Raw genomic sequence first — 16,087 nt, forward strand, 5'->3', positions numbered from 1 at the left:
TGTACTTCATGCCACCAAATTATTTGATTTATGTCCTACTGTGACGTGGTCTATTTGGTTGACTATTATAACGTTTATGGTGCTTGGAGCCATAGTTGTTCCCACATATCACTTCTCAGTCATACATTAGTTGAATCAAGACGTCATAACGTAGAGTGAGGTAGGAACGCCAGACGCTACTACACAGTTACACCTATAGTGGGAGATTTCACAAACTGAATCTACTTGTATTCTGATAGTTATGTGATTGAAGAACTGGCTTGCGTATAATTCCAGCAGAGGTCTCATGATGACAAAATCCTGGTGCTAAATTTAAGATTTCCTAGTGTAAATGAATGACTATTTGATGAATAATTCCGGCCTTAAAGGTATTTTGAACTAATGAATACTTATTATCGTCATATCTTAGTTACTTTGGAGTGGCTGATCAATCATTCCAGCTTTATAAAGGTCACTTATCTTTTGATGTTATGAGATAGAGTGAAGAAGGATCAACAGATGTTTCTACACAGCTACAACGGTAGCGGGAAACTATGCCAACTGAAGCGCCTTGTGTTCTGATTAGCTGTTGTAATAAAAGGTGACTGGATTACCCTCTGGTCTGCGCGCCAAAACTCATAATTGTGTTTTTTATTGTCAACTTTTAGAAAACATTTGAGTAGCTAGAAAGAGCCGAATTACTTCACGTGTAATCAGCTTCATACCGAATGACTGTCTAGCAAAGTGATTCGCTTCAAACAGTTCAGTCATTAGTGGAGGGGCCAAACAGGTAGCTTGGCTGGATTGCAGTTCGCCTCTTATATCGAAACTCAGCAGGTAGTTCAGAGTGTAATTTGGTCTGTGAAATGTTAACAATAGTTGCTACTCAGTTTGAAAATGATGAACAATTGTATTTTGAGTGATAAGAATGATTAGTAACTTTACCTGTGAACTGTTGGCGTGTGCATTACTATGCCTCATCGTTGTACAGTTTGTAATTTTATCTGAAGAAGTCTGCATAGTAAAACAACTGCTGGCATGTGTATAAACTTTGGAACTTATTATTTCAGTAAGAGGAAGCCTTAGCCTGTTTCTTGTTAGTTCCATTAAAACCTCACAGAAAAACAGCGAGCTCAAGATCTACGTATTACATGTGTGCTGGGATAACATCGCTTGAAGACGCCAGGTTGGTAGACAGTTTAGAAATTCTGTGCTTTTCTCGACGCGGCAAAAGACAACTAGTCCCATTATATGTGCTGCTACTCCAGTACAGTTACGTGGCATCCGTCGTGGTATAGAAACGGGAATTGCAATCACTCACGCACTGATGAGTGACTGACACATTATTTTCAATTGCGACGGATATAAGAGGGTAATCCCAGAAGTAAGGTCTCCTATTTTATTAATAAGTACATAGACCTGTTTATTTCTACAATGGTTTACATCAGTTTACAGCTCGAACATTTAGCTATTTTTCGACATAATCACCATTTCTGTCGATGCATTTTTGTAGACGCTGTGGCAGTTTTTGTATGCCCATGTCATACCACATCGCCACCATACTGTTCATAAAGTTTATGAACCTCTTCTTTCACCTCGTCGTCGGGGCTGTATCGCTTTCCGGCCAAATGTTCTTTTAACCTAGGGAACAGGTGATAGTCACTGGGCGCCAAGTCAGGACTGTAGGGTGGGTGGGTGATTATGTTCCACCGAAACTATTGCAGGAGAGCAACGGTTTGCTGAGCGATGTGTGGGCGAGCGTGGTCATGGAGAATGTGTACGCCCTTGCTCAACATTCCTCTTCTCCGGTTCTGAATTGGCCGTATGAATTTTTTTAAGAGTCTCACAGTACCTGTCAGCGTTAATTGTGGTCCCAGCGATTCAACTCCGACGACGAAGTGAAAGAAGATGTTCATAACTTTCTGAACAGCATGGCGGCGAGCTGGTATGACACAGGCATACAAAAACTGCCACAGTGTCTACAAAAATGCATCGACAGAAATGGTGATTATGTCGAAAAATCGCTAAATGTTCAAGCTGTAAACTCATGTAAACCATTGTAGAAATAAACAGGTCTATGTACTTACAAAAACAATAGGAGACCTTATTTTTGGGATTACCCTCGTATTTTGCGGGGATGCCGTACAGTCTAATCAAATTTTCCTCTGAATAAAATTATTACGAATCTCATCAAAATAAGGGTAATTTGTTGATCAGCTATTGACTAATTGGCACAACATTAATGCAGCATACTTCTCCAGTCACATTCTGTAGTTCAGATCCAAGTAACGCTAGAAATGTTTGTCTCTGTAATGTCTTGAAGGATTATGAAGTCTTAATATTTTTCCATACATTACGGTAACTAGGACATAAAATACGAATAGGTACTGCAGTAATGAGTAGAATTACTATGAAATTCTTACCTTGCATACATAAGAAAGACTCGTGACTGTGCGCCTTTAATTTCTGTCAAATAATCCGTGTAGCTGTCAAGTCCCGGTTCAATCTCTATTGCAAACTCGACCTGTCAAAAAACGTTAATTTGTTAAATCTACTTATTTATTTACGTATTTATTCATCCAGGCATCATCTCACAATTATATAATATTTATCATAATAATAAAACGAAAATATACAGCTCAAAATATACACACGAAAAATATATAAAGTTACTTTTTACGGGGATAGGATAGGTAATTGGCCGTGGTCTTGAGTAAAATGCTGAATACCACGAAATATTGTCACAAGTGTACTATAGTGCTGTTCCTTTTATGTAACGGCTTATAACTTACTCTCTGTAAAGAAATTCGACGTTCCGCAACTCGTGATTCATCGGATCAGAAGACTTTCGTTAAGTAATATTTATTACACTGAAGAGCCAAAGAAACTGATACATCTGCCTAATATCGTGTAGAGTACGCGCGAGCACGCAGAAGTGCCACAACACGACGTGCAATGGACTCGGCTAATGTCTGAAGTAGTGCTGGAGGGAACTGACTTCTTGAATCCTGTAGGGCTGTCCATAAATCCGTAAGAGTACGAGGGGGTGGAGATCTCTTCCGAACAACACGTTGCAAGGCATCCCAGATATGCTCAATAATGTTGATGTCTCGGGAGTTTGGTGGCCAGCGCAAGTGTTGAAACTCAGAAGAGTGTTCCTGGAGCCACTCTGTAGCAATTCTGGACGTGTGGATGTCGCATTGTCCTGCTGCAATTATCCAAGTCCGTCGGCATGCACAATGGACATGAATGGATGCAGATGATCAGACAGGATGCTTACGTACGTGTCACCTGTCCGAGTCGTATCTAGACGTACAAGGGGTCCCATATCACTCCAACTGCACATGCCTCACACCATTACAGAGCTTCCACCAGCTTAACAGTCTTCTGCTGAAATGCAGGGTTCATGGTTCACGAGGTTGTCTCCATACCCGTACACGCCCATCCGCTCGATACAATTTGAAACGAGACTCGTCCGACCAGGCAACATGTTTCCAGTCATCAACAGTCCTATGCCGGTGTTGACGGGCCCAGGCGAGGCGTAAAGCTTTGTGTCGTGCAGTCATCAAGGGTAAAGGACTGGACCTCCTTCTCCGAAAGCCCACATCGATGACGTTTCGTTGAATGGTTCGGACGCTGACACTTGTTGACGGCCCAGCATTGAAATCTGCAACAATTTGTAGAAGCATTGCACTTCTGTCACGTTGAACAATCCTCTTGAGTCGTCGTTAGTCCAGCTGCAGGATCTTTTTCCGGCCTCGGCGATGTCGGAGATCTGGTGTTTTATCGGATTCCTGATATTCACGGTACACTCGTGAAATGGTCGTACTGTAAAATCCCTAATTCATCGCTACCTCGGAGATGCTATGTCCCATCGCTCGTGCGCCGACTATAATACCGCGTTCAAACTCACTTAAATCTTGACAATCTGCCATTGTAGCAGCAGTAACAGATGTAACAATGCGCCAGACATTTGTTGTCTTATATAGGCGTTGCCGACCGCAGCGCCGTATTCTGCCTGTTCACATATCTCTGTATTTGAATACGCATGCCTATACCAGATTCTTTTTGCAACTTGCAACTGAGACTGTCACAGCAAATACTTAAAAAATATAGTCTTCGTACATCCATATTTGCAATGGAGGACAGTGGGACGTCAGCTGGTATAAATTTAAATTAAAAATGAAGAAATTCCTCCAGCTGTATTTAAGGTGTCGATTTTATTTTGCCAACTAGTTTCAACGTTGTACCAACGTCATGTTCAGGCACTATAATATATACCGTGCATACAACAACCAATGTGACATCAGTAATCTATGAGTTATTATGTAAACAAATATATTATAAACATATTACATAATGGGAGAATTCAATAAAATTAATTACATTTTGGCCGTTTTCATTAAATGCAATCATTCCAGAAATTAACAATTTATGTGGTACTGATAAGCACAAATGAAGTTGTATTTACATGATAGTTTTTATTACAGATCAATGTCAAGCGTTATATGAAATGGGAGTATATATAAAAAACTTAGGTGACAAGCCGTTACGCTTACGGGTAATAAAAAGCGCAAAAGAGAATATGCATTGCTAATCAGACATATGTAGGGTAAGATGACAATGCATTGTTATGCAAACATGACTATTTCTACCTTTCCGTCCCTTAACTATTCTTTAATAATGGGTCTTACCCTACCTATGTCTGATTAGCAATGCATATTCTCTTTAGCACTGTTTATTATTCGTAAGCGTGACTGCTTGTCACCTGTTTTTTTTTATTAATATATACTCCCATTTCATTTAATGCTTGACATTGGTCTGTAATAAAAACAATCATTTAAATAAAATTTCGTTTGTACTTATTGATACCACATGAATTGTTAATTTCCAGAATGATTGCATTTAATGAAAACGGCCAAAATGTAATTAATTTTATTGAATTCGCCCATTATGTAATATGTTTATAATATATTTGTTTACATAATAACTCATAGATTACAGATATCACATTGGTTGTTGTATGCATGGTATATTTTATAGGGCCTGAAGATGACGTCGTTACAACGTTGAAACTAGTTGCCAAAATAAAATCGACACGTTAAATACAGCTGGAGGAATTTCTTCATTTTTAATATAAAAATATAGAGTTGTGGTATCTCATGGCAATATGGCATGTATTATTTGACTTGGTAATTACCGGAGCCGCACGGAAGCAGCACCTGCAAAATCTGTAGGCGATGTTTGGGGGTGGGGGATGGGGAGAGTGGGAAACGCTCGATACTCTGAGATTGCCACAGGAGAACGCACTTGTATCCGCACTGAAGGTGGTGGATTCGTTGCCAGTCGAGGCGAATCAGTTATATGAATGTGTAGTTTCTGTTCTTTCGGACATGTCTGAAGGAACAGCCACCTCGTATTGGTATAATTGATTCGCTTCGATGGGCAGTGAATCAACCACGTTCATTGTGGATGCACAACTACGTTCGACCTCCTGTGGGTATCCCAAAGTAGCGAGCATTGAAGACATGGAGGGGGACTGCGGACAGGTGGAGCTACGTAGGGATGTGGGTCGGCTGCGAGGTAGGTCGCTCAGCTGCAATAAGCACTGTGTCCTAGTGGCGCAGTGGTTAAAGTATCTGCCTAGTAGGCTGGAGATGCCTGGTTCGAATCCCAGTCCGGCACGCAATTTCACTCGTCGCCATTGATTTGGCACAAAATCTCGATGCAGCTGACATCAGTAGTTTCTTTCTTTCCCCTCCACCTTCAGTTTACATAATATGTAACACAGCTGAGGATTCCGCGTGGTGTCTATTCTTTCGGGCATGTACAAGAACAGACACCACGCATTCATGTAAATAACTTATCAGCTCCTATAAAACGTAAAGAACTACTGTATTCATTCCTAGATAAAGTTAATTGTCATGCAAAATTCATTCACAATGCCAACAATTTCCTACTGGTCGGAGGCATGCTAGAAAGCTTTCTTGCAACATAAAAACTGCGTTAGATCGCATTGTACGCTTTACCCTAGGCACTGATGCCTGATATTCCGGCATTGGTACACCGCTGTCCCATAAATAACCCATGGCACAGAACAACCTACTGAGGTTGCATCTAAAACTTTATATGTGGCACAGTCAACTTATTCACAAATAGAGAAATAGTCGTTAGGTGTCATACACGGCGTCAAACTCTGTGGTACCAAGTTTCACCTGATGACCGACCACAAGCCTATCATTTTTCTATTCGATTCCCACTCGAAACTTCCCCATAAAACCGCGCAACGGAAGCATCAGTGTGTATTGTTCCTCAGTAGCTGTAACTACGAGATTCATTACAGCCCCCCCCCCCCCCCCACGTAGCAGTTAAATGCAACACACTTTCTCCCTTTGCCGTATGGTCTCCAATCAGCGGCTCACCTCTGACGAATTCCCTGTTACCGTGTGCGAAGTAGAAACAGAAACAGGCTGTGACCCTCGACTCTGCAGGATGGAAACGCCGATGCCAACCAAAAACGCGAAGAACAGTACGTAATCGCTTATTTACGTAAAAAGCAAGACGTGAGCCGTTTTATAATCTAAAAATAACAAAGCTGTATCATTCTAGATCCCGCTGATGATGCCTCAAAGTGAAAAGGGCGAAACGCGTCTGGGAGAAATAAAATAAATTGCAGCAAGATTTGGCTGTTTTTATTTACAAAAGAAATACTAAAATAGGTCTTTGCCTCTAGTTTGTAATGCTTACGAGTGCCCCTGATCCTGATACCTTTATGTTTGGGTTTGTTGATCTTGTATGCATAATCTGGGCATGCACTTTAAACTTTGGCTATTTTTCTCTGTGTGACAGAGTTTAAATGACATATTTTAGCTAGCTATCTTTCATGTCATCAGTTTACCTACTTTTTTTCTGTTTTATATAGTGATACCTTACTGTACTTTTGGTTTCATGTGATTGCAATGGTTTGCATATATGCATCTTAATTCACTAGTTTTACTTTGTTTTTGTATTTCGTAAATATGCCTGTCATGGGCGCCACTTGGGCAGCTCTTGGCACACTATACGCGGTGTTTGTATCTTCATCTGTCACAGTAATATTTGTGTGCGCGCCAAATGCAGATTGTGCTGTGTGCGGCTCATATCGCGTTTATTTTATAAGCGTGCTGCTATAGCGGAGTCAGCTGGTGTGCTCAAGGTAACATGCGATAGTCATTGAAATTTTCCGCCTTCTTCTTGTACCTTCTTAATGATATACTGGCGGTTGTCTTTTCTTTTAACTAGGTTCACTTTACATTTTATGTGGTTTATTTTGCGTCAGTTTTTCCATTTTATATAGCTTTATGACAGGTTACTCAGCCAGCTACTTTTACGTAATTCTCTATTAGTTTCAGTTCATTTTGCCCGAGTAGTAGTAGAAGATAGGACCATGTGCCTCCCTCTGTTTGTTTCTAATTGATTGGTGGCATGTTTTTATAAACAATCTGATGATGCCCCAAAAGGATGAAACGCGTTATTGATATTAAATAACTTCGCAGCCAAATCTGTTTTTCTAAAATAATTCGAAACCAGTTACTGTAGCAGCGTTCACAATGGTACGGAAAAATTTTCATCAATAATTTTAACGACAAATTATGTATTATCTGAAACAGGAGAGTTGCTATATGGGATACAACAGAGATGTCGGAACCAGAGATTGCGGTATCACTGCCATCATCATACGTCACAAGGTTGGAGCAACACATTTTCTTACCTCTTTCATCATTCAAAACAAACAGCAGAAAAGTAACAAAAATAAACTGAGTTACGTGTGCATTCAGAGAGTAACAGGCATTAATATTATGAACCAATAAACAGATTAAAGACTACACTCCCTTATTTAATGAAACAAATCACTTCAGAAGCATTCTCGCAGGCAGAAGTATTTCAACTGTTCTTACATTTACTTAGTGATTCGCTCGCCCATGCGTCTAAAATGTATCAAACCATACTCTGTGAAACCATACTCTCGTGACTACAAGAATTCGAAACAGTTTCTTTATTGCGATTTTACAGTTTGTTCCGAAGTATATCACGGATAAAAGTTCTCTGGCGAGCGACAAACACGAACATTATTTCGACAACGAATTGAGATGGCGCCGCCAGGCTCACGGTGGGCTCTCCATCAGGCCATCAGCGTGCCTAATGATAATTCGCTCTATTGTCGAAATATTGTGCGCGTTTGCTACGACGATTCGGCTGCTCGCTCGAGTGCTTTTCATTCGACATGTCTGTTGAATACAATTTTAATTATTCTTCAATTAATAAACGCACAAGTATTTCTGCCGAGAGTACGTGAAGAGAATTCTAATATTATTGCTATACCTTTTCTGGTTACATAGTATGTCTGAGATCGCCATCATATTCATATTTTGTGCGGTGTGCAACAGTCGTGGCGACTCACCTGCACTTTAATTTCTACATCATCTTCGAGGCTTTGCGATGTTGTCTGGAAACGGCCAAGCAGTGCTCGCCCGTCAGTATCAGAGCTGTGTATGAAAATAACTTTTTTGTAGTTGAAATGCTTCAGCAGTTCCACCCACACGTCGGCTTGGTGTGAATATGGAGGCACTGTACGCAGGAACGATACATGAATATTCTGTAAGGAAAGAAAGGAAAACATTAAACCTTTGTGGTACGTATCTCACAGACACAAACACACTACTGAACTAACACATCGAAATAAATATGGAAAGATAATGCCTATATCGTGTTTTCACTTACGCTCAGTACGGCTTGTCTGAGAGATTATGTGCCGTGGTCAAACACTGTACTGCAATTATTTGTAAAGAAGGGAAACGAAAGAATAAATGCTCCATAGTTCTTCACATTAAGCACGTAAGATGTTAGAGCATCTCATCGTATTGAATGAGATTAAAAATACACAAACTCCTGTATCTACGTAGGCAGCTGTGAACATTTTCATTTTATAGAACATGAAGTCGTAAAGATAGTATTCAAAATGAAAGAAAAACAAGTCTGTTGACCTGGACAATCCGTTATGCATATTTTTTGGTGAAATAATTTTAGCTAACTGTAGTATACATTTTATACGTATCTGCATTTGCAATCTCAGTACCAGTTTCAGCGTTTTTTAGAGTAGCGGCTCATGCATATTTGAAGTACACGTGAGTTACTGTCCACCTCGTGAGCTTACATACTGACTATGGGAAGAGCAAACTCTCATCATAATGAAGCTTGGTTCAAATGGCTCTGAGCACTATGGGACTTAACTTCTGAGGTCATCAGTCCCCTAGAACTTAGAACTACTTAAACCTAACTAACCTAAGGACATCACACACATCCATGACCGAGGCAGGATTCGAACCTGCGACCGTAGCGGTCGCGCGGTTCCAGACTGAAGCGCCTAGAACCGCTTGGCCATTTCGGCCGGCCGTAATGAAGCATTAGCAATAAAATATGCTACAGAGGGCAAGGAATAACAGCAAACAAACAAAATCTAGGTTTAATTTATTATCAATTTTATTGTGAATTAAGTCCAAAAAGCTGCTGCTTTTTTTGAGATGTGCATTTAATCACGACAGACCTGTTTCAGCACTACTGCCATCATCAGGCGATCTGAAAGTAATGGTTTTATTATATACTATTTTCTAGGACAGACGGTAGCCTACTTGTCATATCAGATTGACAACCATACATTCATGGAATTCTTCTTACCTATAAAATCGCTGGTTCGTCCCTTAAGCGTTTTTCTTACATCTTTTAAAGTTATTTTAGAACGTAGCTTTCATAGGCTATGTTTGTTGGAAGTTATAGCCTGAATTTTATTTGTTGTGTGCGACAGTTTTTGTGTTTGACGTTTAACAAACGATTTTATAAGCTTACATCATACCAGTTACTTTTCGATTTCCCTTAGTTTCCGTGTTGTTTATTTGTATCTGTGAATGTGTGATTGGTTTGGCTTAACTTATGTCTTTGGTTGTTTATCCGTTTTCACTATCGATGATTTGAATAAAGTTTTCTATATAGTGTTCATGTTTTAGATCTAATTGCTCGTTGAGTATTTTCTGTGGATATTTGTGTGCATGTTAGTGGATTTCGACCTCTTCCAGAATATCGAGTAAGCGACCTTTAGGTGTTACATGCAAAATTTGGATTGCTTTTTCTAGATTGTCTGTGGTATGCCGTTCTATCTGTAGATGTTGAAAGAAGGTTGATGGGTTGCATTCAGTGTTCCTAGTGTGTTCTCTGCATCTGATATTAAATTTCCGGCCTTTCTGACCTATATAGAACTTGTCACAATCTTTACAATGAATTTTGTATATACCTGGATTCGAGTGTATTGGTAATTTAACTTTTCCCGATCTTATTTTTAATTTTCCTTTAGTGTGGTATACGAGGCGTACGTTTGTTTTCTTTAACATTGTGTTCAGTGTGTTCGATATGTTGCCTACATATGTTGTCGGTATATATGTGAATTTATTTGGTTTGTGTTTCTCGCTGAAGTGTTATTTCATTACGTATTTTTGATTTTAATGGTGTGGTGTTTTTGTCATATCTGTTGAACCAATTTTGGGTTATAACCATTCTGTAGTGCCACATATTTTAAAATTTTTATTCCTTTATGTATTGCTTCTTGTTCTAGTGGAAGGTTTATTATCCTGTTGATCATGGCATGAAATTAGGCGTATTTATGTGCTTTTGGGTGGCATGTACAATGTTATTTGTGGTGGTAGGTTTACTGTATATATCTAATTTGGGTGTATTTTCAACATTTTTTTTGGTAAGGTCTAGAAAGTTTATCGCTTTGTTGTTTTCTAGTTCCATTGTAAATTTCATTTTTGGATGTAGTGCATTTAGTGCATTGTGTATTAGCTGGATGTCTGTGGTATTTCTATCAAGTAGAATTACGGTGTCATCAACATATCTATAGTAATACACAATTTTTTTAAATGATGGGTTTGTGGTGTTGAAAAGTTTTTATTCTAATGAATTTAAGAATATATCTGCTATAGTTCCTGCAATGCTGCATCCCATGGCAACTCCCTCAGTTTGTGTGAATTTTTCATTAAACTAGAAGCAATTTTGATGTATCAATTTCAATAATTCTGTAATTTCTTTAGTGCCCATTACTGAAATTTTCCTATATTGTAGTAAATTATTTTCAGTTATGGTTATCCTTTGATATTACAAAACTCTACACTAACATCCCAGTCAACGAAACAATTTAAAAGACGTAAGAAACACGCTTAAGTGACGAACCAGCGACGTTATAGGTAAGTTAAGAATTCCATAAATGTATGGTTGTCAATCTCATATATGACAAGTAGGCTACTGTCTGTCCTAGAAAATAGTATATAATAAAACCATGACTTTCAGATCGCCTAATGATGGTAGTAGTGCTGAAACAGGCCTGTCGTGATTAAATGAACATCTCAAAAAAGGAAGCAGCTTTTTGGACTTAATTCATAATGTCCTTACACGACTTATATCGAGCTGCAGACCCATTGGAAACAAAATTATTATAAAAATGTTATATTTCTTTCTTTGTTCATCCTACAGTTAAACATATTATTCACCTTCAGCACTTTTTACGATATCATCTATCGCAAACAAAAGGTAGTTCACATTTGAGTAACTATGTAAAAACATCTCCAGCAGGTAACCAAGTTTTAATATCTATGTCTGCCCTAATAAAATGAAACTGACACTGAACTGCGTTTTGTATATAACTGGTATACGATATGAATAATATTTCCTTAATGTAACTATCAACCAATTTCGTTGTACTGAGTCAGAATCGGTTCATTGTAATACATGACATCAACTTGCCAGGTATAGATTTGGAGTGTTATGCCGTCAAAACTGGTGCCAGATACAGGGAATCGTGTGGTGTTGTTCTGGATCTCTTGTCCGAAAATTACCCTGAGCAGATATTTAGAGAACCAACTCGAGAGGGTAACGTCTTAGACCTCCTGGCAACAAACAGACCTGAACTTATCAAATCTGTTAAGGTCGAGGAAGGCATCAGTGATCATAAGGCTGTGACAGCATAGATGACGACGGGTCCTACAAGGAATGTTAAGAAAGGTAGGAAGATATATTTGCTCAGCAAGGGTGACAGGGTACAAATTTCAGAATATCTCAGCAGTCAGCATCAAATATTCGGTGCGAAGATATGGAAAACAAATGGAAAAAATTCGAAGGTATCGTTCAATATGCCCTACACAAGTATGTTCCGAGTAATAGCCGTGTTAGGAAAGCGCTACGTAAACAAACACCACTTCATCTCAGATTCAAGAGAAGTAAAAACATAGCTGACAAACAAAAGCTGAACGAAGCAAAAATGAGCGTAAGGAGACCAATGAGAGAAGCGTTCAATGACTTTGAAAGTAAGGCCTTGTCAACGACCTGAGTAAAAACCCTAAGAGATTTCGGTCGTATGTAAAATCAGTAAGTGGGTCAAAATCATCTACTCATTCTATCAGCGACCACACCGGCACCGAAATAGAAGATAGCAAAGAGAAGACCGAAATACTAAATTCTGTCTTCCGAAATTGTTTCACCGCGGAAGATCTTAACACAGTCCCTCGTTTTAATAATCGTACGAACATTGAAATGGCAGATATTGAGCTAACCGATCGCGGAATTGAAAAGCAGCTACAATCGCTTAGTAATGGAAAGGCTAGAGGGTCAGATGAGATACCTGTAAGATTCTATAAAGATTATGCGAAGGAACATTATGGAAAGTGAACATATCCTCCATAAAAAGCGCCATGGATTTCGCAAACAGAGATCCTGCGAAACTCGGCTCGCTCTGCTCCTCCATGACATCCACAGCGCAGTGGTCAACGGCGCTCAGGTTGATGCCGTGTTCCTTGATTTCAGTAAGGCATTTGACACCGTCCCGCATTGCCGTCTAGTGAAAAAATACGAGCTTATGGAGTATTGGAGCAAACCTGCGATTGGATTCAAGACTTTCTTGCAGATAGAATTCAAAACGTCGCTTTTAACGGAACTGAATCGACAGATGTAAATGTAATATCTGGAGTACCACAGGGAAGTGTGATGGGACCTTTGCTGTTTACAATATATATAAATGATCTAGTAGAAAGCGTCGGATGCTCTTTAAGGGTATTCGCAGTAAGAATTTGCAGAACGACCTGCAGAGAGTTGATGAACCGTGTAGACTCTGGCAGTTGACCCTGAACATTAATAAATGTAACATATTGCGCATACATAGGAAAAGAAATCCACTGTTGTACAGCTAGACTACTGATGACAAACAGCTGGAGACAGCGTCTCCCGTAAAACATCTACGCGTAACTATCCAGAGCGACCTCAAGTGGAATGACCATATAAAACAGATTGTGGGAAAAGCAGACACCAGACTCAGATTCATTGGAAGAATCTTAAGGAAGTGTAACTCATCCACGAAAGAAGTGGATTATAAGGTGCTTGTTCGCCCGATTCTTGAGTATTGTTCATCTATCTGGGATCCCTATCAGGAGGACTAATAGAGGAGATAGAGAAGATCCAACGCAGAGCGGCACGTTTCGTCAAGGGATCGTTTAGCTGGCGAGAGAGTGTTACGGAGTTGCTAAACAAACTCCAGTGGCAAACGTTACAAGAGAGGCGTTGTGAATCACGGATAGATATACTACTGAAATTTCGGGACACCACATTTCAGGAGGAGTGGGACAGGATAGTAATCCCCTCCACATACAGCTCATGTATTGAGCACGAGGAGAAAATTCGAGAAATTAGAGTCAATACAGAGGCTTACTGACAATCATTCTTCCCATGCACTATTCGCGCGTGAAACAGGGTTGGAGGGATCAGATAGTGATACCGAAAGTACTCTGCGCCACACAACATTAGGCGGCTTGCGGAAGATGATGTAAATGTAGATATAAATCATCGACTTAAAATGTAACAGTGTGTTCAGATTCTGTAAAGCAGTCTTTCTTGAGCAACGCAATATTTTCACATTTACTTCTGAGAAGGCATCGAGATTATAGACATAACTTTGTATGCGTAAAGAAACTCTCTTACAATTAAACACAGAACTATCACAGTCATCTCTTAGAAAGTGAATATTAATTTATCTTATAGTTCCTCTATATGATCGGTACGAATGCGACAGCATGCATTTCCAGTATGTTCCAAAATGTCGGATAGAAATGGAATTTTTCTCGTATCACAACACAGGTTCTATTGGCGATAGAAAGGTTGACTCAAGTGTTTTGGATAGTCCTTGGGCTAGGGACCATTTGTATACCCAACAGAGGATCGTCTTACTTCAACTATCTAAGATCAAAAGTTGAATTCCTCCACTTAGGCAAATGGAGCACATTGGTTGTTTCTTTTTGCATTAGATGTGGCCTATAGTACGCCTTGAGGGGCTTATGGAGGCACCATTTAATTCATGGGCAATTCTTGAGAAAACTCGAAAAAAGCGTTTTCACCATTTTTTCGCCGCCAGCAGTGGATATATAAACAACTAAAAGTAACAAATTGCTCAAATCGTAACGGTTCGTTCTCTAGGCACATATCTAGAAATTCCATGTTCCCACTTTCAAAAATCTTTACCGGCTATCGAAAACACCACAAAAATCATGACTTTTGGGGACTAAAACCGAGTCGAGGATCCCAAGATGGACATGCACAGCATATGGCTGAAATTTTTGCTATATATTTCTAAGATCCCCGTCTCAGACAACCTCGAAAATTTTCTTGATCTCTCAATCCGTTTCCGAGATGCAGAGGTTCAAAGTCACTCTACATGTACACGTAAAATACGGAAGTAAAATCGGGTGTGAGGCGAAAACGTATTTTTTAAAGTGATTTCACGAAGAAATATGCTTAAAGTGTCTCCATTATCATCAGGAGGATTCTGGGAACCCCATGTTATAGTACTGAAGTACATGCAGAATTTTTATGCACGTAAAATCCGAAGTTGAAAATTAAATTTGGCTTATTGCAGTTTCACATAAGTAAACTATCAAAATTTTTATGTCTCAAAGTTCTTTTCTTATGAGTGCAATGCTCTGCTGTAGCAAGGAAAAAAAAGGAACCAGCAGAAAAATGCTCCCACTGGAGCACAAAAATGTGAATATCCTTCAGCTTAAAAGACTAATTGAAAAGTGGGGTGTCAGCTGCATCAATCTACGTTACTCAGCACCTTTAAAAATTTTCCCAAAAATTTTGGCCTATGACATATTCAAACCTAAGAGAAGGAGACAGTGGTAATGGGAAAGAGACGGAAAAGTTATAAATACCGGAAGATAGTAGACGATGGTTGTTGAATAGAAAGTGCGAAAGAGACAATGACAGTGTGAGAGAAAGAGAGGGACACAGTGGCAGTGGAAGACAGTGACAGAACAATGTTAGGAAAAGATTGAAGGACACAGTGCTGGTGGGTGAGGAATAAAGAGAAGGAAAAAGTGGAAGTTGGTGAGAACTAGTGATAATCAGACACACATCCTATGAGAGTGACAATGAGGAAAAGAGAGAGGTAGTGACAACAAGAAGATAGAGCAGCAGTGGGAAGGAATGAATGAGATAGTAGAACTAAGAGAGCAAGAATGAGATGGTGACACTGAAGTTGACATTATTGGTAGGACGGAAAGAAGGAGACTGGCTGTGAGACAGGAGACAGTGACAAAAAGACACAAAAAAGATAATACAATAAGTTGGGATAAATGAACGAGAGAGAATGGATACATGGAAGTGAATGGGTATGACAATTTACAGCGATGGACAAATGACCGTGAGCGGGGTACAGTTAGGAGAGCTGCATGTTGAAAAGAGCGCGTATATGTTCGCATACTAGAATTTTTCGGAAAATTTTAAAGGTGCTGAGGAAGGTAGAATGAGGCAGCTGGCACCCCCTTTTTGAGTCAGAGCCTTTTAAATAAGAGCATATTCGTCTTTTTTGTGCTCCGATACGAGCCTTCCTTCGCTGGAATCTTATGAATTGACATTTTATATCCGTATAATATGCGCTAACATATATACTGCTATTATATTAATGGTGCAAAAGCCACTAGCAAACAGCTAAATGAGATACAAAGGCATAATCATACAATATAAACAATGGCAATTTATG

General features: G+C 39.4%; 1 protein-coding gene across 1 annotated transcript in view; it reads right to left on the minus strand.

Moving 5' to 3' along the window:
• LOC126248855 (glutamate [NMDA] receptor subunit 1) overlaps positions 1–16,087 on the minus strand; it is a 613,579-nt gene that overhangs the window by 390,534 nt on the left and 206,958 nt on the right. The window contains exons 5-6 of the mRNA XM_049950286.1: positions 8,420–8,614; positions 2,403–2,503 (exon numbers count right to left, since the gene is read on the minus strand). Coding sequence (XP_049806243.1) covers positions 2,403–2,503; positions 8,420–8,614 — 296 coding nt within the window. The remainder of the gene's footprint in view (positions 1–2,402; positions 2,504–8,419; positions 8,615–16,087) is intronic.

Source organism: Schistocerca nitens, chromosome 3, assembly GCF_023898315.1.
Source record: "Schistocerca nitens isolate TAMUIC-IGC-003100 chromosome 3, iqSchNite1.1, whole genome shotgun sequence".
Taxonomy (NCBI): Eukaryota; Metazoa; Arthropoda; class Insecta; order Orthoptera; family Acrididae; genus Schistocerca; species Schistocerca nitens.